The sequence below is a fragment of the Musca vetustissima genome, unplaced genomic scaffold, assembly GCF_032173495.1.
Source record: "Musca vetustissima isolate MV318-11 ecotype Yass unplaced genomic scaffold, APGP_CSIRO_Mvet_v1 utg28897, whole genome shotgun sequence".
NCBI lineage: Eukaryota > Metazoa > Arthropoda > Insecta > Diptera > Muscidae > Musca > Musca vetustissima.
In genome coordinates, this window is record NW_026875576.1 from 99,953 (window position 1) to 123,509 (window position 23,557).

Sequence of the window (23,557 nt, forward strand, 5' to 3'; positions counted from 1 at the left end):
ATTTTTTTAGTTTCGGACATAAGATAGAAAAATAATTCGTACATTCCTATTTTATAGAAATAAGTTGAAAGGATAATTACACAATTACAAAGCGACGTAGTCTCTTTGGTTGAAAATTTAAATCAAATTTAATAAATTTATATATACGATAGATAGGGTAAGTGCATCAATAGTCGGCACTTTAAGGATTTTCGAATTTTAAACGTTTCACCATCCCGAGAGCATTTTTTCACTATATTGTATTTAGGTTCATATGTTTCCAAATTTTGTTTAATCTCCGATGCAATACAAATTTGTTTAATTAATTTGTATTAAAGTAGATTAAATTGATAATTAGGGAAAACAGTGCCTTTGTGCCAATAGTCGGCACTTTTTTCCAATCGTCGGCATGTTATGTTCCAATAGTCGGCATGTCGTATTTTAGTTAAACAGAAAATATTTATTTAATTAATTTTTCTGATATTTTCATTAATAATATTAGTATCGGACATTTCCATCAGTGTAGTATTGAAAAAGTTATATAAAATAATTTTATTTATTAAAATATTATAATTATAAAACATGGTGCCGACATTGGGAACCTGTTATCCAATTCTCGGCATAACTAAATAAGGCATTTCAGAGGATAAAATAATTTGAGATTAAAACCGTGCCTTTTTTATGTAAAACCACATAAAACTGATTTTTTATAAATTAATCGTTATTTAGAGCACTTATTTAACATAATCAGATCGAAAATTTGATCTTATGACCAACTATACGTCATAATACCAAATTTTCGATCACCTAAATATGTTCCAGAAGACTAGTGGTCTGGTCATAAAATACGCAAAGGACGTGCATAAGGGATATCGGGTGTGCATTGGTGTTTAAATTGATGTAGATTCATTTCCCCAGGTGCAGATTCATTTCATAAATGCGACGTACGGTTAGACACACACATACCGACTCAAAGTACATCCTCAAAATGTATATCTGTACGAATGCATAATAAATTGTACCACAGTGTGACGTAGGCCATGCAATTCCATAGATGCGTAACGTTTGATTTCAAAAATAGATGGAAAAGTATATGTTGATTTATACTGTATCCATTTCATTGCTGATGTTGACAGATAACCAGTCTTCCAAAATTGCAACAAAGATTTTTTTTTAATAAATCTGGAGAATAAATTCTCTATTTGTGGTACCCAACTGTTGGTATGACAATATGGTATCATTTAGGAACATATTGAATTTGACTGCTGCAGCATACTGGCTTTATTGGAGCCAACGTCTTTATGGAACCATATATGTACATACAAATATCAACCTTGATGATTTCCCTACACATCTCGGAAAACTGGTATGCGTACCCTGCACATTTAGCACACACAAACAGGCAATGGAATACACCAGGGAAACATAAATCCTCTCATAAATAAAATATAGATTTTTTGTTGTCTATTTAATGTGTACGATTATTTTTCCATCTTAATGTATAAAAATTCAATTGTACTTACCCAATAAAAAAACAATGGAATTTGTCGGCGGCTTGTTGTCGCGTAACTTGTGTTCAATCACACACACACAAGTCTTGGTTTTTTTCAGATGCAAACATGCACACACAAGTTTAATTAACGCAATGTAAATATATATCAATATTTTCTATACATTTTCAATAAATAATTCCCTAATATTTAAAATAAAATAATTGTATTATTTTATAATACAAATAAATCTAGCAGAACAGAATACTGCAGAAATCTTCAAGTTTTGACGCGACGAGATTCTCTTTGTATTTAATTTGGTTATCGATTACTCGAAAATGTCAGCCGCATACATAAACAATGGTCACTGGGTGATTCTAAAGTTGTGAAGTGTGCCTGTTGTCAGGGAATGTTTTAACGTTGTGTTTTGGTGATATATTATTAAAAGTCGTCATTTAAAAATATGGCTTTTAATAAAAAAAATATTCCGTAGCAATTGTAAATGCCAAGTAAACGATACAATCTGTGGCATGATTTGGTACATAATAAGACTTCCCTACAGAGTTGAATTTTTATTCATTTTCTCAACAGAGTAATTTCGTAATTTCAGGTACTAATTATAGAGCGCGTTTAGACTGTTAAATCCCCTCGATCTCAAATGTGAATTCCATAGCGCAAATTCACCTTAATCCAGTTAACAAATCCAGTGGATTATATTTGACGCTATGGAATTGACATTTGAGATCGAGAGGATTTTGTAGATCTAAAAGTGCCATTACCTTTTTAAATCTACAGTGGGCGCAAAATAATTAAAACGTTTTAATTTCCAATAGAACCGATTTCACGTTAATGATGCACCACATACAAAAGCACATTTTCTGCCATTAATTTTAATAAGTGGTTATATTCGACCGGGCAGGATTTTGTATACCCTTCACATTGAAAATATATAAAATTGATCGGTACTTCTTATGGGCGAGAAGAAACAAAGAGGTGAAGCCACAAAGAGGGGACGTTTCCACGACAGAGGGGTCTAGCCTATTGTGTAAAAGCAATAGGGCTTACAACAACAACAACAAAGTCTGTCACCTCAGCCCTTTTGTGTAAAAACAAAGGTCAGCCTGATTTTTTGGAAGAAATTTTTTGCATCCAAATAGACGCAAAGATATAATTATATATCTTTACCAGACTGAAATTTTCAAAATACCGAAAATCGAGGATACGATGTTGATTAATTTTGGCACCCAATGAAACATATATAATTATAGTCAAAACCTCTCTGAAATCTTCAAAATACCGAAAATGGGAGGTACCGTAGTATAGGGGACCTGTGATTATGACAACCATGAGAAATATGACGATATAAAATTTGACAGAAAAAGCCACTATCTACAGAGTTGCTTTTTTGTTATTCACCTCACCACAATTTCAAATCTATATCTTTAATATTGGTCTTAAAAATCTGAAAAGAAATTCAAACGATTGCAAAATTGTTGTAGAACAAGTTGAAAATAAAAAGTAATATTTAAAATGTGGTATTAGGTTTGTTCGTTTACTCAATAATTTGTATAAAAAAATATTACAAAATCTTCGTTTACCTAAAAGTCCAGTAAATTGAGAGAGCAGATTTGACAGTTGTGTTACTGAGTATTTGCAAATTATTACAAGGAAACAATTTTGTTCTTTTAATCATCTGTGTCGATACAATCTTTTTACTGATTAATTTGTATAAAAAATATTACAAAATCTTCGTTTACCCAAAAGTCCAGTAAATTGAGAGAGCAGATTTGACAGTTGTGTTACTGAGTATTTGCGAATTATTACAAGGAAACAATTTTGTTGTTTTAATCATCTGTGTCGATACAATCTTTTTTCTGGATGTTGTTCGTTTATTTGCTTTTTTCTCTCTAGAAAACGAAAAATTCGTATTTAACTCTGCAAATTAGATTTTATTTTTTTATTTAATTTATTTTATTGTCCAGTCTTTGGATCTTATACCAAAGACAGACGACAGCCTTAATTTGCATTAAAAAATTCTTAATTTGAATTAATATTTACCCCTGACAGACGAAAGTTCCTAATTACGATAAAACAGCGCCCATTTCGACGGAATGTTGTATTTTGCCTTTATTTCTAATTTTTATTTCCATAAACGTAAACAATTTTGACAACAATCAATTTATTTTCTATAGCATTGCCATATTGAAATTGCTTAATTCAGTATAAATTCAGTTTGATTTTGTGCATTTACAACACATAAAAATGAGGATAATGTACAAGTTAATTTAAATTAAGGCTGTTAATGCAAATTAAGGCTGTCGTCTGTCTAGGCTATTAAGGCTGTATTCTACATTTCACAATTAAATATAAATGTTATCATTACAAAGCGGCTTGGTCTACTAAAAATATTATTCCGAGAAAATTACAAAAAAAAATTTTGATTAATTGGATAATGGGTTATGATTAAAAAATGGTTTTGATTAATTGGATTATGACTACTCCCAAATTTATTTTCTTCGATATCACAAAGGAAAATTCGTTTTCGTAGTAGATTCTAGCAGTTCGGGAACAGACCAATCGTTGCATTATGGGCATATTTTTTATATTTGACAGAAGAAGCCACTATCTACAAAGTTGATTTTTTTCACCATAAGTTATCCTAACTTGTAATATTGTAACATGTCATGTATGAGCAGAATTTGAAATATATATCTTAAATAATGGTCTTAAAAATCTGAAAACAAATTCAAACGATTGCAAAATTGTTGTAGAACAAGCAATGTGGAAATTAAAAGTAATATTTAGAATGTGATATTGTATTTTTGATCAGTGAAACTAGATAACTTTCTAACTTCTAATCTCTTAATTTGTTTATTCCCAGACAAACATTTCAATAATAATATTTTATTTTCTTATCAAATTTATTTTAATTTTTTTGTAATAAGCTCTTAATTTGTTATAATTCATTCAACAAAAATTTGCTATTTGAAATATGTTTACAAAGTGTTTATTATTGTGTGTTATATTTTTTCTTATTTTCTTTTTTAAGTTAACTTATAAATTTTGCTGTATAGCTAATAAGAATAGAAATAGTAATAAAAAACAACAACAATTGTAGTAATAATAATTATCATTATATTACATTCTAAATAACAATATTTATAGATATGTGAAATAATTTTGATTTTATTAAAAAAATAATAATTGATTAAATATTTATATATCGTTATACGTTATTGGAAGATGTTTTATTATTGTCAAAAAGTTATGCACTTATGGATTTTTTTATTTTCTTGATTTAAAGTTAAAGCCTTTTTATTTGTTAATATTTTTGTTTTGTTGTTTTAATGTATTTTTTATTTAGCAAAGCAAAGCTCTTTTGTGCAATGTGCCATTATGTTTGTGGGTATGTATGTCTGGATTTAATCCCTTTTCTTGTTGGCTTTTGATTTGGATGGACTATTGTTGTTTGATTTCAATTTTTTATATGGTGTACCATCACCATCAGCTGTGGTTGTCTTTACCGGATTTGAACTGTTTGGATATATGGCGAATAGTGAGAGTTGTATAAAACTCAACAAGAATAAGAACAAGTTTTGATACTGTAAATAAATTAATAAAAAGGTGTTGGATTATAAAAAAGTATTTCAGGTAAATTGTGAATTACTTACCGCTACAACTTGATTTCTGATGGAAATGCCATATGCAGCCCATGATGCGGCCACAATTGTTCCGGACAATATCAAGGGGAATGGTAGTCCTTCAGTGCTCTTGGTTTCAATAATTTTACCTAAATTCAGCAGTGGCATGCCGACAAGTACTACCAGAATGGCGGTGATAATCATACCAAAACGGAATTCAATTTTGGCGGGATCTTCAAAGTTGGCATATGCCAAACAGCCCAGCGTAAAGGTGAAATACATTGCAATTTTCGACCAGATTTTCGATCTAAACGTTTCCGAGGCATACCAATAGAAGACAACCATGAAGATGACGTTAATGGCAAAACCAATGACATTGACTTTGATCATTGCTTCATCGCCCATTAGGGCCCCCATTTTTAAACTTAATATTGTTCTGAAAATAAAAAAGAAAAGAAAATTAAAAAAATAGACCTTTATGTGAGAAAAATACAATTGCTCTATTCCAAATACTGTAAGGATATTCTAATAATCAAAATTGTTATCGATTTTGCCTTTATAAATTTAAAATTTTGTATACCTTCTTGATTACGGAGACAGTTCAAATAAATCTCGTTAAAAAGCCACAATGGATTACAAACAAACAATTAGTTCCGAAATGTCATCTACAGACAGAAAAAACCCCGTATCCCTTTTTATAACGGACATTCATATATCACCTGAACAGTTACATAGTAGCGTTGTTTATGTCCTGCATATTTTTTGCAAAGCAAAACAGACAAACAATTTACACCCACTACAAAGCTATTAAGCTTTTCATTTGTTTCTCTAACATTCTCTTGAGTTTATGACCCTTTTGTGGACACCGCCACACAAACAGATAGGCATAGGTTGACTACCAGAGCACAACTAGTTGAATTCTTTACATGTCTTAGTCGCAGTTTATTTGACCTAGCCGGTAAGTGGGTAGGCGAGTATGCAAACACTTCACACAGTTGTTCTTTTTTTCTAGTTTAGCATGCACTTGATTCACCTGCTCGCCTTCTCAGATATCTGATAAAAAATCTCTTACGATTGTAAATTACTGCAATTTGCATGTTCTAACATGCAGCCACACAGACGGAGAAAAACACGTTTTTTCGGAATTTAAAGTTATGGCGGAGGACCGGCAAAATATGCAACAGTAGGCAATTATTTTAAATTCTACCATTCAACATTGGTCACCCAAATGTTGAATATTATAATTAGAGAATATTAAAGGGTTATCCATTTAGTGGCTTCCAAAATATGGAACTGGAATTCGACATCGGTCGAAGTTGTTAAACAATATTTTTTCTTCTTTTCAGTTGAAAGTCTGGAGAAAATAGAGCGGTCAAATGTTGAAAATATATATGTGGGGTTTATATCTGAATGTGAACCGATTTAAATAAAGCTGAATACACGTCATACTCGGCTCAATCTGATACCCTTTGTAAAATTTCATCTCACTGGGTCCAACTTTGGGAATTTGGCGCACCATTTAGAGCTACAAAAAATGGGTTGAGGCGTCAGGTTGTTGCTCACACTCGGAAAACCCCCCTTACTGAAAAAAACAACGAGAAAGAAAACCAACCCCCCAGCGTTGACGACCCCCGCCTAGAAACTGCATATGACCGCTGCTCTGGCCATGACATTAAAATGCTGCTAGCATTTTTTTAACTCAAAAATCGGAAGTGAAAATATTTTTTGTCCCACTGTCGGAAAATTCAGCCTCCATGAAGAAACATCCGACAACGGCATGAGATTGATTGACTTCGCTTCTCGATATACAAGGCCACTTGGATTTCTCCCGATCAAACAACGACCGATCAGGAGGAGACGTGTATGGCGGTATAGAGTATATACCACCTAGCCAAGATGAGGTCAGAATAGCAATTAATCGGCCGAAGAACAACAAAGCAGCAGGTGCCGATGGATTACCAGCTGAACTATTCAAGACCGGTGGTCAAATGCTGGTCCGTAGTATGCACCAGCTGATTTGTACAATTTAGTTAGAGGAATGCATGCCCAATTATTGGAACCTCAGCATCCCGTGTCCCGTGCACAAAAAAGGAGACAAGACGATTGTGCCAACTATAGAGGAATAAGTCTCCTTCCCATCACATATAAAATGCTATCCAGCGTGGTGTGTGAACGACTGAAGCCAGTGGTCAATGACATTTATGGACCAACCAATGCGGCTTCAGGCCTGGCAAATCCACCATTGACCAGAGCCTGGAAATAACCCACGAAAAACACATGGACACATTCCACATTCGTCGACTATAAAGCCGCATTCGACAGCTCTATTTGTTTGGAGGTTTAAAGCCATGTCTGCCTTTGGCATTCCTGCAAAATTAATACGGCTATGCAGGATAACTTTTACTGGTACAATGTCAGCAGTTAAAGTAGGAAAGGACCTCTCGGAGCCCTTCAATGCCGCACGAGGATTCAGACAAGGTAACCGTTTGTTGTGTGACCTGCTGGAAAAGGTCATAGGAGATGCAAACAGCATATGTTACTCGCCTACGCCGACGACATCGACATAATGGGTCAAACATTGCTAGTCTACTGGCAGTAGACCAAGCTGATTGTATCACGCGCAAGACTTCCAGTAGACTCGGACCAACTGTGGAACTTGAAAACTACAGCTTCGAGGTAGTGAACGATTTTATATACCTCTCCGGAGGAGAATAGTGTTGGCCAACAGGTGGTACTATGGTCTGAGTAAGTAACTCAAAAGCAAGACCACCTCTCGCCAGACCAAACTCACACTCTACAAGACGCAGATATTACCCCTTGCGCAAGCAAATGAGGCAGCTCTTGGAGTGTTTGACAGAAAAATTCTCCGGAAGATCTATGGGCCGATCTGCGTCGATGGTGAATATCGTCGTCGAATGAACGATGAGCTATACCATCTATTCTCGGACATCAACATAGTCAGACGAAATCGAGCTGCAACGACTACGTTGTCTACGCCATCTCGTGAGAATGAATAAAGATGCCCCAGCTCAAAAGGCATATAAAAGCGAGGTAAGTGATGGTTCACGCAGAATATACGGATTGATTTGTAAAAATATATATTTTTTAAAAAAATCCCACTTTGTTAGTTCTTCTGAATATTACAACATTTTATTTTCAATTAATTTATGAAAAAACTGACTACTCCACCCATTAAAAAATGGTAATAGCATATCATCACGCCACATCTAAGGATTGACATTGAGCTGAGTCATATTAATGTGATGTTTTTATTTTGGGCCCTTAAAAATTTTCTTTTAATATTTCACAACTAAATATCTACTTTTCGTTTAGTTTTTTTAAGCATATCACGGCACGTCAGCAAAAAATTGCACACACAAATCTTATCAATGAAAATCCCTATCGAAAACTTTAATATTTTGATAAATGTTTTTGAATTATTGACAGCAGCAGTAGTTCCTCTTTGTAACCAACAAACTGATAAGATTTCAAGTATTTTGACAAATTCATTCGGAAATAATATATCAATTCAATATTAACCCGAAATGATGAAATTGTGCCATTGGGCAGTAACATAAAAAAACAAATACAAACCCCATCCCATCTGTGATTAGAATAAAATTGTCGAGCAAAAACAAAATCTAAAAACGAAAAACGAAAAAGCAAAAGCATCTACAACAAACTAATCTAATCAAATGTAATACCAATAAAAATGTATTTAACGCAAATACTCAAGTTATAAAAATAAAATCAACAGAGGAGCCTAATTGAAAGAAAAAAATAATGTCATCTCATCTAAATGCATTGCGTGGCAAGCGTTTTTCGAGGAGTGTCCCACGGCTGTACTGGTTGCGGAAAAACGTAATTTAATTAACAAATGACTTTAACAAATTGAAAACAACGAAGGGTGTGTCGGGATGGATGGCAATGATGAACATTTTTCAGATATAAATAAATAAAAAATACATAAGGGGCTTTTTTATAACGTCTTTCCAAAAGCTATCACATCTAAAGGATTGGATATTTTATAGTAGCATATGTCAAGGACTATCAAAGACGTGGATTTTTTAAAGTAGATTTCTTGACTGGCATTCTTTTAAAGTATATTTCATGAAGGACTATCACAGGCGTGGATTTTTTAAAGTTAATTTCTTGAAGGACTGTAAGAGACGGAATTTATTTGAAAGGAAAGAAGAGAAAAGAGGAGGAAGGTGAGAATAGTTTCGATGGCTAAAGAAATTGGACAGAAAATCATATTACGTGCTAAGGTTGCTCTTTCCTAACCACTTTAGGTTTCTAATGATGTATTATAGATCAAAGCAGGTTCCATAGTTGAGAAGAAGTTTAGAGACGTTGGAAAGAGAGCACCCGCTAGTCTGTCCCGTCTGTAGGCCAAAACTGGACAGCGACACAGGAGATGCTCAATTGTCTCCGTCTCCTCCTCGTCAGCACAGAGTCTGCAGTAATCAGTAACATCATGGTCCCATTTACTGGTAAAGGCCCTGATATTGCAATGACCAGTAATGACTCCTGTCATTACTCTAATTTCAGCTTTGCTCAGGTTCAACAGTGAGTTTGTCCTATTGATCTTGATAGATCTTGACACATTTCACCTAGGTTCTTTGTGCCAGAGTTCATTGGCTCGTTCGTCGAAGAACGCCTCAAAGTTCCGAATGATATGACAGATGGGTAGTTTGATTGAGCAATCGATTGCTAGACCTGTAGATTGAGATCCTTGTCTAGCTAATTCATCTGCTTTTTTCATTACCCATGATGTCACGGTGACCTGGTACCCAACACAGCCGATAGCTGTAAGTGAGCACGACATCAGATTTGATATTACAGGATTTGATAGCTTTAAGAGCCGCCTGACTATCCACAAAGGTAGTCACTGGTTCAACGATCTCCGCATCCAGACTTTTTATTAATTTCTCTGCCTTCCAGATCGTCAAGATTTTAGCTTGGAAAATAGGGCACTACGCGCTGCCTGACACTTAATGCTGAGACACAGAGGCCTTAATTAGTCACCGGTTCAACGATCTTTGCTTCCAGACTTTTTATTAAGTCCGCTGCATTCCAGATCGCCAAGATTTCAGCTTGGAAACAGTGCACTACGCGCTGCCTGACACTTAATGTTGAGACACAGAGCCCTTAAGTTCAGCATTTTTTTCAGAGCTGCTTGTGGATTTCAGAGCTACTTGTGGATTTACTCCAAGGCCGCTAGCCTTGGCCCAGCGTGACAGTGTCGATAAGGCTCTTTGCCTGAGCTCCGAAATTGTCGACGGAAATTTTCCGGAAATCAATATCACCACGTCGTCCGCATAGGATACGACTTTGATACCTTTCCCTTCCAGTTCCATCAGAATATTGTTGATTACAAATTGCCATAGCAAAGGTGAGAGCTCCTCGCCCTGAGGGATGCCTCTAGTTACTGTTTTCCTGATTTTTGTATACCCACATTTGAATTTATAATTCTGCTATTTAGCATTTTATCTATGTAACTAGTAAAGGTTTCAGGAATGCTAACTTTTTTAAGTGAGTGGTTTACGGACCCACAGACTTGCGAATTGCTAAGAGAGGTGGTGCCTACACAACTCCACCTCATGCTGTGCAGATTCCACAGACTTGCGAATTGCTAAGAGAGGTGGTGTCTACACAACTCCTAATCTCCTGGTCAATCAATCTTTCGACAGTCTTGAGAAGAAAGGATGATATGCTAATGGGCCACGATCCTTAGACCCGGAACGCACGAGAGAGTCAAGCACCCCGTATAGATCTTCCCAAGGGTCAGATATATACTTGGCGAGGCAAACTGAATCATAGCCGGTATGATACTATCTGGTCCTTGTGATTTATATGGATTGAACGTGCTGACTGCCCAGCATATCTTTTTTCTTCTAACCACCTTGTCTGTAAGATCGAAATCTATACTCGCAAGATGTTGAGTGTCATCACATTCAATGTTGATGGTATCCACAACTTTGCAACCTAGGAAATGGGTTTCTGCTAGGAGGTTACTAGTCTCAGAGCCGGAGTTCGTCCACGCACCACACTCTTGTTTCTTGATACTCATAATGGATTTCGGATCAGTGGATAGTAATCTTCAAAACCTAGCAGCGTCGTTGACTTCTATCGACTCACAGAAGTTAATTCAAAACTTTTTCTTGGCACGCTTAATCTCACTCTTATATTTGTTGAAATGTACTTTAAAGAAGTTACAGTCAATATTGAGTTTTGATTTTTGCGTCCTGTTGTACAGTCAAAAGATCTATCCCAGTCGTGGATTTTTTAAAGGATTTTTTAAGACGTTCAAATCAATAGTCTTAATTTTTAAGGTCGTTTTTTCAAGGAGGTAATTTTTTGAAGGACTATCAGAGCAGTCTGGATTTTTTAGAGAATTTTTTGAAGCGCTATCAGAGAAGTAGCCTTGGTTTTTAGGGAATTATCAGTCTTGAAATTTTATTCAAGGACTATCAGAGCTGTAAGCGTTAAATTTTTAACACATTTTCTTCAGAGATAAAGCTGTAAGCCTAGTAAATTTTCGTAGATTATTTGAAGAACTACATATCTAAAAACGAGAATTTTTTATGAGTATTCATGAAGGACTATCACAGCATGGACTTTTTAGTTACATTTACGGCTCAAAATAGACGTCTTATTTTACAAAGCTTTTCTTTCGGAAAATTTCTGTTTAATTCTCTGCTATTAATACAAGGTAATAACTTCAATCTTCACCTCTTCCATAATTTGTTCAATGGAAACTATTGCAAAATTTTTGAAAATATCTTCAAATCAATATCTGAAGTAAACAATTACACATTAATAAACATTTTAAAATAAGTACATATGTATATACATATTTTTACTTACAATGCAATACCTCCCAGGAATGGATCTGCCGGATATTGATCGCTGCTTTTTTTATTACGAATGTCGTTGAGTAGAAAAACACCGGATAAAAATTGCAGACATGTTACCGAACCGGCAAATTTGGCAATGTCATCACTGTATGGCGCCAATATATCACTTAGTGCATCCATGTTGTTGTTGTAGAATTGTTGTTGCCGCTTTTACTATAAAAATCTGTTGTTGTGTTGTGAGTGGAGACAGACGTAATAACAAAAAAAAAACATTAAATCAAGCGTAAGAGAAGATAATAAGAAAGCACAGAGCAACGTGTTCAAAATAACAAGAACAACAACAAAATTAACAGAATCAACTTCGTTGTTGTTTTTTTCAAATTCCTATACTACTACTCTGCGCTCCATAAATGAGAGAGTTATGAAAGTGCTGAAAGAGGTTATGGAGGGGGTTGCAATGGGAATTGTAAAATAAATACAAGTTCAAGTTCACAGATTTGTTGGCTTTTTCTCACACAGGCCACCTTGCAACCATCCAATAAAAATGTAAAATTCTAACAGACTTGGTTATAAAGCGGTTTACAATAAATGTCGTTATGGGAATTATCTCTCGCTTTTTTTATACAATGCACTTGACTGTCAATTAAATTCCAATTGATTTTTATTTTAATTCGATTCTTTTTTATTTTGTTTTTGTTGTACACTAATTAAAGCCTTTCTTAATCAATGGTCATTCGTTCTTTTTTTATTTTATCTCTCACAATACTTTTTGGCCTTTGCCAAATGAAAACACAAAAAGAATTAAATTTCTAATCACCGTAATGCAAAATATAAAACAGAAAACCAAAAACACACAACCGTACCGTTACGCACGCAAACAAAAATCGGTTTGTGCGAGCAAATATTCTCTCTCGGACGGTTCGACAACAACTGTTGTGTGTTTTACTGCTTTTTTCAATTCTCGTGCTAAAGCAATGTTTTGAATTTGTAAGGTCCCCCCAAATATGCCCCCACTTCCGATTGGCAAAAATATGACAATAGTGTTGTCAACTTTGAAGTATTTATTTTTCCTCTATGAAAATGAAATCAGTGTTGCCAACACAAAGGCTTTGAAGAAAATGGTGTTTATTGGGGTGAAATGTCAAAAAAAATGAAGAAAAAGAAATGATTTCAGGCATGACATTTTAGGTGACAATTTGTACAAATAAATCATCATAAAATAGCTTAACCCGTTAAAAAGTTCTAATGTATGTTAGGTTTAGGGATGTGCAGTCACTAATGTGGCTGCAGCACTCCGAGACCAATTGGCCCCAACTGCCCATGAATGATATGGAGAGTTCTGCAGGGGATAGAAAAGATACTTACTTACTTAGCTGGCGTGTTACGAACAGTTGTTCCATAAGCCGAGCTTACAAAAGATTTCCAAGCGTTTCGATCTTGTGCGCTTCTCATCCAATTTGAAAAATCACGTTCCAAGATGTCTTCTAGTTGATCTTTCAATCTAATTCGTGACCTTCCCCTTCTGCGTGAACCATCAGTAGGCTCGCTGCTTTTTTACGCCTTTTGACGTGGAGCATTCTCATTCATTCGCGGTGGAAAGTGTGTGACAGCGACACAGGTGATGCTCAATTGTCTCCCTCTCCTCCTCCTCAACACAGAGTCTACATAAGTCAGTAACATCATGTTCCCATTTACTGGTAAAGGCCCTGATATTGCAATGACCAGTAATGACTCCTGCCATTACTCTGATTTTAGCTTTACACAGGTTCAATAGTGAGTTTGTTCTCTTCGTTGACAGAGTCGGCCAAATAAATCTTGACACATTGCACCTAGGTTCGTTGTGCCACAGTTCATTGGCTCATTCGTTGAAGATCGCATCAAAGTTCCGAAAAAGGTGACATGTGGTTGATGTGATTGAGCCATCGATTGCTAGATATGTAGATTGAGATCCTTGTCTAGCTAATTCGTCGATTTTTTCATTACCCATGATGTCACGGTGCCCTTGTACCCAACAAAGCCGATAGCTGTAGCTGAGGACGGCATCAGATTTGATGTTGCAGTATTTGATGACTTTAAGAGCCGCCTGACTATACACAAAGATTGTCACCGGTTCAACGATCTCTGCATCCAGTCTTTTTAGCAATTCCACTACCTTCCAGATCGCGAAGATTTCACTACAGTTGTTACCCAGCTTGTATGTAAGCTCAAGACCTAACCTTTCACAGTAGGCACCTGCCCCCGTATCTTCTTCCTCATTCGTTGAAGATCGCATCAAAGTTCCGAAAAAGGTGACATGTGGTTGATGTGATTGAGCCATCGATTGCTAGATATGTAGATTGAGATCCTTGTCTAGCTAATTCGTCGGTTTTTTCATTACCCATGATGTCACGGTGCCCTTGTACCCAACAAAGCCGATAGCTGTAGCTGAGGACGGCATCAGATTTGATGTTGCAGTATTTGATGACTTTAAGAGCCGCCTGACTATACACAAAGATTGTCACCGGTTCAACGATCTCTGCATCCAGTCTTTTTATCAATTCCGCTACCTTCCAGATCGCGAAGATTTCACTACAGTTGTTACCCAGCTTGTATGTAAGCTCAAGGCCTAACCTTTCACAGTAGGCGCCTGCCCCCGTATCTTCTTCCATCTTGACTTTTTATACAGACGGATGTATAAAAAATCAGACCGTCCAGAGGAGGGTTGCTACGTTCCCAGTCGTCTCTACTACGGATAACGACATCTATATCGTCAAATCTCAGGACTGGTGATATATAGTCGCTTATTTTTATACGTTGAGCCAATGTCATACCTAATTCGTTGAGGATACATCCATGCCCATAGGTACAATTTCGCCATAGATTTTGTTCACGCTGCCTGACACTTAATGCTGAGACTCAGAGGCCTTAAGTTGAGTATTGCGTTCAGAGCTGCTTATGTGGTGGTCCTCACGGCTCCAATTATTGAAATCGAGGCGGCTCTTTGAACCTTGTCTAGTTTGATAGATGTCCACTTATGGCGCAAGCAGTGCCACCAGACAAGAGAACCATAGGAAAGGATGGGCCTTACCAGGGTGTTATGCATCCAGTGTATAGTCGATGGTTTTAGCCCCCAACTTTTCACAATGGAATTCTTGAATGTATAGGGTGCAATTTGCCCTCTCTTCGCCCGTCCCTCAGCGTTCCTGTTCCATCGTAATTGATCCAAGATTGTGCCAATGTATTTTGCTTCGGGGACCAGACGAAGTTGCACTCCATCCAGTGTTGGTGGAGCAAAGACGCCGAGCTTACGTTTCCTAGTGAACATTACCAGTTCTGTCGTTGTTGGATTTACTCCAAGGCCGTTAGCCTAGTAGTTTTTTCCTGATTTTTGTATAAACCACATTTGAATTTATAATTCTGCTATTAGCATTTTATCTATCCAACAAGTAAGGGTTTCAGGAATGCAAAATTTTTTAAGTGAGTGGTTTACGGACTCATGTTTGATGCTGTTGAAGGCTCCGTCTATATCTAAGAAGGCAGCCAACGTAAAGTTTGAGTTTTCCATATTAATCTCAATATAACTGACGACCTCATGCAGTGCCGATTCCACAGACTTGACTTTTACATATGCGTGCTGTTAAAGTTCTAATCTAAATGCGATACGTTTAGACTACGAAATCTACTCGATCTTAAATGTCAATTTCATAGTGTATACGTTACCTTAATCATCTTCATAAATCCAATAGATTATATTTTACATATACGCTAAGGAATTGACGTTCGAGATAGAGTGGATTTTGTAAATCTAAATCCACTTTTACCTCCATCTCATAAGAACTCAGCAACTCTACTGAGCAGAGTTGCATACAAAAGATGCATGTGTAAACCACGACGTACACTATCCACTATAAAATGTGCTCGTGTGCTATACACTATAAAATGATCACCTTTCGTCCTATCCACTGTAAGATGATTACAATAGATTATATTTTACGTATAGGCTAAGGAATTGACGTTCGAGATCGAGTGGATTTTGTAAATCTAAAGCCACTTTTACCTTCATCTCATAAGAACTCAGCAACTCTGCTGAACAGAGTTGCACACAAAAGATGCATATGTAAACCACGATGTACGCTATCCACTGTAAAATAATAACTAGTGTGCTAGCTGTCGTGCTATCCACTGTAGATGATTACAAGTGTACGTCTAAACACTACAAAACCCTAATAATAAGAGGGGACGCGCTTTGCTTTGAATTTTCAAATAAACTAACTTTTTTAAACAAACCGAAAAAATACGATAATAATAAAGGAGAAAATGCCCCCAAGAAAGCCAATTGAACGAAGGAGTGCAGCAACAAGAAGCATGGCGCGTGGAACCTTGGGTGAAGCCAGTGATAGTGATGTCAGCGTCCGAGGTTATTCCCGTATATCGAATCCATACGAAATACCACCATCAACTAGCAAAGAGGCTAGAGATCGTGGGGAACTCGTCTTGCGGGATACACATAATCTACAAAGGGAAACAAGCCGGACTCAACAAAGGGAAACAAGCCGGAATCAGCAAAGAGAAACGCCACAAAATCAACAAAGAAAGGAAACAACTCAGGATGTACTCAGGGGAGCTGCAAAACGTAAACAGCCATCCTATCGTCAAAGACAATTAGCCGACTTGAGAAAAATAATGAAATTACAAAAGTCCACAAGTAAGTCAAGTCCGCAATTAATTCCATCTAAACTACGAATTTCTTGTGTTTTGTTTTTTTTTTCAGAATTGCAAATACCTAGAGCACCATTTGCCCGTTTGGTGAGGGAAATTACGATGGATGTACGTCGAGACGTAACACATTATACACCGACAGCGCTGGAAGCGATACAAGAGGCAACGGAAATGTTTATAACACAAATGCTCCAGGATGCATATCTGCTGACATTGCATCGTCGTTGTATTACCCTGTCGGCATCCGATATTGTGTTAATACGTAATTTGAAATTTAATTTGTAGTTGTTTTTGGGTTGTTTCCTTTTGTTTATGATTAGACAGTCTTATAAGTTTCCATGTACATAGTTGGTAATATGTATAGGCACCTTATATGGAATGATAGAGCATACATCAAAATAGACTGATTCATTGTTTTTCTTTGCGGTCGTACATAGTTTTGAACGTGTGTTGAATGTTTATGTAATTTTATATATTTGATTTAATTATTCCAGGACTAATTATTATTAAATAATTAGCATGTCCCTATATATTTAGCTACTATTTGTTTTACAACATTTATATTTGTGTATTTAATTTTAATATATTATATATTTTAAGTTAATTAAACTTAATCAAATAGCCTTATTTTATGTAATAAAATAACCATATTATTAAAGAATATTTTTTGTTCGAGGGCCAACATAGCTATAAACGTGGATTTTTTTTAAAGAACCAAACTTTATTTTATTAAGCATAGTAACAAAGCCAAATAGGCCATTTAAGTTACACAAAACAACATAACTTTAACTACTCGCGTGGATTTTTTAAAGAATATATTTCAATAACCATCCCGGCTTTAGGCGTGGATTTTTTAAAGAATATTTTTCAATAACCATCCCGACTTTAAGCGACGATTTTTATTTTTAAGAATATTTTTCAATAACCATCCCGGCTTTAGGCGTGGATTTTTTAAAGAATATTTTTCAATAACCATCCCGACTTTAGGCGACGATTTTTATTTTTAAGAATATTTCTTAAGGGCAATTTTTCAAGGACCTTCCAAATTAAAGGCGTGGACTTTATTAAAAAGGGTGTTTCAAGGACCGTCCAGCGTAGTCTTTCTTTAAAAAATATATTTCAAGGGCGTTCCAAACTATAGGCGTGGAATTTTCAGTCCAGTCCAGTCTACAAGTGTAGACTTTCTTTAAAAAAATATATATTTCAGGGACCGTATAAATATATATTTCAGGGGACTTTTCTAAAAAAGATTTTTCAAACATACAAGCGTATGTTTTAAATTAAATATCCTTATAACAATTTGGTATTAATTTTAATTTTGTTTTTGCAAAATAGTCAGGCTGATTTCCAATTTGTTGTTTTTATAAAAAACAACTATTTATTAGTGGGGAATGTATGGCATTGTTTGCCGAGGGGCAAACTGTTGTGTGTTGTCACATCGCGACAAATGCACACAACGACTTTGTTGGTGTTGCTAGTATACAGCAACAAACCAAACAGTTTAACCGTGCCTGCGTCTAGAACTTCAGTAGTAATAGTAGTTTTTTATAAAAACAACAAATTGGGATTCAGCCTGACTATTTTCCAAAAACAAAATACAAATGGTATCGAAAACAAACCGCCAACACTACTGAAGTATTAATTTTAATTTATTTTATTATATATTTAAATTCTAATAAAAAAACACTCTCTTAATAGCTAATAATTTTATCTGTGCAAAAAAGAAACAAAACAAAGTAGTTCTTGCTCACACCTCCTCTTTTAGTACAGCCTTCTTTTTCTCCGCCACAAATGGCACGGTGCCCGGTTTCGAATGATTACGGACATTAGCTTCCTTACGCAATTCCTTATCCTTAACGGCACGCATTTTCTTCTGTGAATTCAACACGTGACGTGGTACTTGACGATGTCTAGCAATACGTTTAATTTGTGGATGAGCGGCATATTTCTCTTTCAAAGCTTCCTGATAATTGAATGCAACACGTTCACGAGGACGTATAACACCCAATTTCTCGGCGGCTTTAGCTTTCCACATACGTATATTCATCTCGTCGGAACCGGTAAATACGTAGCGGTTATCCAATGACCATGCAACACAAACAATATGTTGCATACGTTTTGTATGATAAATATCACGTGAATGACTTTGGTGGACATTGTAGATGCGTATGGTTTTATCGTAGCTGCCAGAGACGAATTCTTTACCGGTTGGAGAATAATCGACATCGGTGACGGCGGACACGTGATCAAAGTGGATTTTGAGAGGATTTCTCAGCTGGCGGGTATCGAAGGTGTATAAACTATAAGAGAAGAAACAAATTTTATTTAACAATTTTTATATATTCCATTAAGTTTTACTCACTTGCAATCCTCATTGGCCACCGTAAAATTAAATGCCTCCATGGGATTCCATGCCAATTTGTTGCTCTTCATTGTCAATACCATTTTCCTTACGGGATTCGCTTCACGTTGATCATAAAATATAATTGAACGATCACTGCCACAACAAGCCAACACTGATGTCTCCACGGGATTAAAAGCCACTGCATGTAGTGTATCAACACCCCATTTCAAATTCTTCAGTGGATCATTTCTACTCTCATCCCAAATGGAACAATATTCACCACATGTTGCAAATTTCGGTTCTTTACGATGATGTGTTATACCCGTTATCATGGTACGACTTAGTATCGTATTTATCGGTTCTTCATCTTCACCAACATCGGGTGCATTTGAATTCCATACCTTGATATTTTTATCATCGCCCACAGTGAAGAAACGTTCTCCCGAAACATCGTAACAGATACCACGCACAAATCCCTCATGAGCCACAAAACTACGGACACTTTCACGATTTGCCAAATCCCAGACCCGCACCTCACCATCATACGCACCACTCGTCAAGGTTGACAAACGTTTTGGGTGTTTACCAAAACACGATACACCATCACGATGACCACTTAAATTGCCAACAAATGGTTTGGCAAATACTCTTTCCAATTTGGTGGCATTTAAGGCGCGAACATATTCACGGGCCGATTCCATTGGATGCAGAGAAGGATCGTAATTACGAGGTACTGTAAATTAAAAGAAATATATTGTTTACATATTGGGAAGCTTAATGGGTGCTGTTGTAAACTTACATTTGTGGTGTTCATGTTTTGTTTCACGGACATATTCGTCCGGATTACGGCTTATCATTTTTACCTTCATTTTTCCTATTAAACTTTTAGCAAATTGTTAATTTTTTAAATTATTTGTTCTATTTGGGAATTAATCTCGCAGTACCGCACGTGTCTTGTTGTTTTGTAAATAAACGAATTGTTTGACATGTTTGACATTTGAAATGCCGATAGTTGCCACATTGAATGATCCGCTGTTTGATATTAAACACAACTAAGGCGTCAGCGAATGTCGTAAAAATGCCGGTGTTTTGCAAACGTTATTCAATAACCAGGAAGGAGAGGAGTTGATAAGGAAAAAAAAAACTTTATTCAAGCCATGGTATTTATGTTGGACTGTCTTAGCAATTGGCGACAGAAGAGAAATCGACCTTTACAATTCACTAAAGTCTAAAGACTAAAGTCGATCTACAAATCCCTAAACTTATGAATTTATTGAATTTATCATTTTTGCAATTATTTCAAACAAAATAAACAAATTGATCAATTAAATACAATAACAAAGTCAATTTCAATATATATTATGCATTTTTACAAGCATTTATCTACAATTCGTTATTCTTTTAATACAAAATTATAAAAACGCACAAACCCAGATGCAACCATCATTGTTGCATGCAACTGATGCTCGTGTGTAAATTCACACAAAGAAATCCTGTAAACTATAAGAAGGAAGAAAATTTTCAAGTCACGTCTGAACAAAAGTGTAATTGCTTGGCCAAAAAGTATTTTTCTTATAAGAAATAGCTGATGAATTCTCAAAATCCGATTTATAGCAGTGAAAATTTGAAGGAGCTAGCCGCATTATATGGAAAACCGTTAGTAGAAGAAGAATATTTAAGCATAACTGTTTGAAAAAAGGTGAAAAAGAAAAATTTTTAAAAATTGCCAGATCACAGGCAAGGACGTCGACGTCACAGCCGGGCGCTAACAACATCTCGAGAGATTTCCTGATGAAAATGAATAATTTGGTAAGTAAAAAAAGTGGAATATAGAGGGGACATTAATTATTGTTGTTGTACTTTTAAGGATCACGTCAAGAATTTCTACCCGGAAAACTATAAATTGGATTTATCGGAAACAATGAAGGCGGCATTGTCGAAAGGTGGCGGAGGTGGTGGTCCGGGTTCAGCGCCAGGTGCAGGTCCCTCGGGAGTGGGTGGTGGTATGTCAGCGCCCTCATCGTCCACAGTGGGTGGTGGCCCACATGGTGGTGCTGGTGATATTCCATCATCGGTCAATCCCGGCCTATCTGGTTCAGGTTATGTGACAGAGAAATTGTATATGTTGTTGCAATTGTATTTGCAAAACAAAGGTTGGAATCCAAGTGCAGAACTTTTGCAATGTTTTTCCGATCTGAAAGATAATGCATTGTTACCGAGTGCAGGATATTTACAGTAAGTATACTGACAATACAACGTATGTGTGCGTGTGTGTCTGGTAGCCAAGAAAAAGGAGAAAGGATATTTAGGGTATAGATTTTGGTTGTGTGTTCACCGAGACTAATCTGTGTTTTTTTGCTTACAGGGTATTGGCCAATCGCATGACGTTGGACTCCCAAGGACGTTTAGTGTTGCGTGAAAATGGTAAAATTGTCTTACCCTTTGAACATTTCGCCAATGCTGTCATGTTGAAACATATGTCCGGTCCACATGGCCTGCACTTGAGTGTTGATGCTACCGTTCGAGCTGTCCTAGAATCCTATACCATTGGAAGAGAAAATTTCGGCATGGAAAAGGAGTTTATCATTGAAGTGGTCCAATCTTGCCCCAGTCCGGCTTGTCGTTATTATAAAAATCACGTGGGTATATCACCATTACCATTTATGGACCAACAATTTCCCGGAGTTAGTCCTGAATTTTTGCAACATTTACCACATCTACCACCGCCACCACCACCTCATGGTCATGTCCCGGGAGCTGGTGGTGGTACTGTTAGTGGTCCTAGTTCGGCGGGAAGTAATAGTTCCGCAACGAGTAGTTCTGCTGGAGGTGGTGAAGTGGATTTATCGGCAAAGTCTCCACTGTTTCCACCACAATTGCAGCACTTGACGAAGCAGCAACAATCTCAGTTGTCACAAATTAGTGCAGCTGTGGCTGCCGTGGCCAAACAACAGCAGCAGCAACAACAACAGCAGCAACATCATCAGCAGCAGCAACAACATCATCAACAGCAACAACAACAGCACCAACAACAGGCCGCCTTACAGCAGGCAGCCGCAGCTGCTGCAGCCCAACAACAGCAACAACAACAATTGACGGCAGCCCTATTGCAACAACAACAGAGTCGGGCATTGGCCCAACAAAGTTTTGAAAAATTCAATAACTTATCCGCCCTAGAAAAGCAAAGGGTTCTCTCATCGGCAGCCGCAATGGCTCTCTCAGCTGGTAATCCCAATCAAGGAGTTCCTTTGCCAACACACCACAGCAGTGGCCATCATCAGTTGCCACCACCACCGCAATCTCCCACCACAATGCATAGTAGCAGTAGTCGTCATGATATATCGAATACAGGAACATCGTCAGCATCACAGGCTGCATCGTCAGCAGCAGGATCATCATCGTCGTCGTCCTCCACAGCTCATATGGTTGAACAAATGGTACAGAAAAGTGTTGAAACTTTGCGGTAAGGAAAAACGATTAAAAAATTGATTTTGATTTAATTTAAAATTTAATTCTTTGGTTTTCTGCAGCTCAAATCTTGAAACATTGGAATCGAATAAAGATCTTTTGGCTTTACACAATGGGGCATGGTCTAACAATAATCCGGATATGAATTCCCGAGATAATTTACCCGTTGGCCAGGATAAAATAGTGCGGGTATTTTCCGAATTAATGCGTAATATGGCACGTATGAAAACCTATATACGTCCATCAATGTGTAAACCCTATGGTAAACAAAGTGAATCCTTGCAGAAAAGTATGTGCGATATTTCAATGAACACAGAAGAATTCTGGAAATTAATTTTATTGTCTCTCGGTCATTTTAGCTTTAATGGACACCATACAAATTGTTCAAACTTTACGCAATTATTTACCACCACCCCATATACAAGTCTCTTCGTGGAAAAGTGAAAGTGAGGGTACATCAAATTTAAATGATGGTAGTGGTGTTGGTGGCATTGGAGGTGGTGTTATGGGAGTTGGTCCAAATGGTGGCGGTATTGGTGGCATGTCTTCTGTTGGTGGCAATAATGGTCCATCCCTTATTACTAATCTATCAACAAATCGTATTGAGAATTTAAGCAATTAGTTGCAAGGCGATTTCTATTTAAGGTAAGTTTAAAAATAATTATTATTTATTAAGCTCTGAATTATGTTTTACGTTTCGAAAATCAACGAGATGATATATGTGTGAAAAAGATTGATGAATGCCATAACAATATTTATATGTATATCCCAAACTAATAGAAAAAAACCATTCCACAGCACATACAATAATTACACATATAGCTTGGTAAGATTAAATTTAATATGTAGTAGATTTTATTCTACATTCTCCTTCCCTAAAGAACTGAAGAAAAATATCAAACATAAGCACACTGCTACCTTTTTATAGGAATCAATTCTTGTTTACATTGAGGAATCCTTTGTCCTATAATTATATTTAAGTTTATATAGTTACATACATTTTAAATTCAGAGGTAGTTTATTTATTATTTGAAACAAAAACTGTTGCAGCTGTCTGATTATTTGCTTAGAGGAATA

At 36.4% G+C, this 23,557-nt stretch overlaps 4 protein-coding genes across 4 annotated transcripts; 2 read left to right on the plus strand and 2 right to left on the minus strand.

The window, feature by feature from the left end:
• Positions 1–5,116: 5,116 nt before the first annotated feature.
• LOC133338061 (sugar transporter SWEET1) lies at positions 5,117–12,159 on the minus strand. Its single transcript, XM_061546243.1, has 2 exons — positions 11,981–12,159; positions 5,117–5,546 (listed from the first exon to the last, which is right to left on the minus strand). Exons 1-2 carry the CDS (start codon positions 12,148–12,150, stop codon positions 5,117–5,119), a joined length of 600 nt encoding a protein of 199 aa, XP_061402227.1. The 5' UTR covers positions 12,151–12,159.
• Positions 12,160–16,314: 4,155 nt separating this feature from the next.
• Positions 16,315–16,953, plus strand: LOC133338062 (histone H3-like centromeric protein A). Its single transcript, XM_061546244.1, has 2 exons — positions 16,315–16,654; positions 16,721–16,953. Exons 1-2 carry the CDS (start codon positions 16,315–16,317, stop codon positions 16,951–16,953), a joined length of 573 nt encoding a protein of 190 aa, XP_061402228.1.
• A 1,462-nt stretch (positions 16,954–18,415) lies between these two features.
• LOC133338066 (DDB1- and CUL4-associated factor 13) lies at positions 18,416–19,881 on the minus strand. The gene is made up of 3 exons (XM_061546249.1): positions 19,812–19,881; positions 19,031–19,745; positions 18,416–18,968 (listed from the first exon to the last, which is right to left on the minus strand). The coding sequence occupies exons 1-3, from the start codon at positions 19,879–19,881 to the stop codon at positions 18,416–18,418; spliced, it is 1,338 nt and encodes a 445-aa protein (XP_061402233.1).
• Positions 19,882–20,606: 725 nt separating this feature from the next.
• On the plus strand, positions 20,607–23,102 carry LOC133338063 (uncharacterized protein DDB_G0283357). Its single transcript, XM_061546246.1, has 6 exons — positions 20,607–20,821; positions 20,880–21,247; positions 21,378–22,336; positions 22,403–22,475; positions 22,543–22,769; positions 22,840–23,102. The coding sequence occupies exons 1-6, from the start codon at positions 20,804–20,806 to the stop codon at positions 23,100–23,102; spliced, it is 1,908 nt and encodes a 635-aa protein (XP_061402230.1). The 5' UTR covers positions 20,607–20,803.
• Positions 23,103–23,557: the final 455 nt, after the last annotated feature.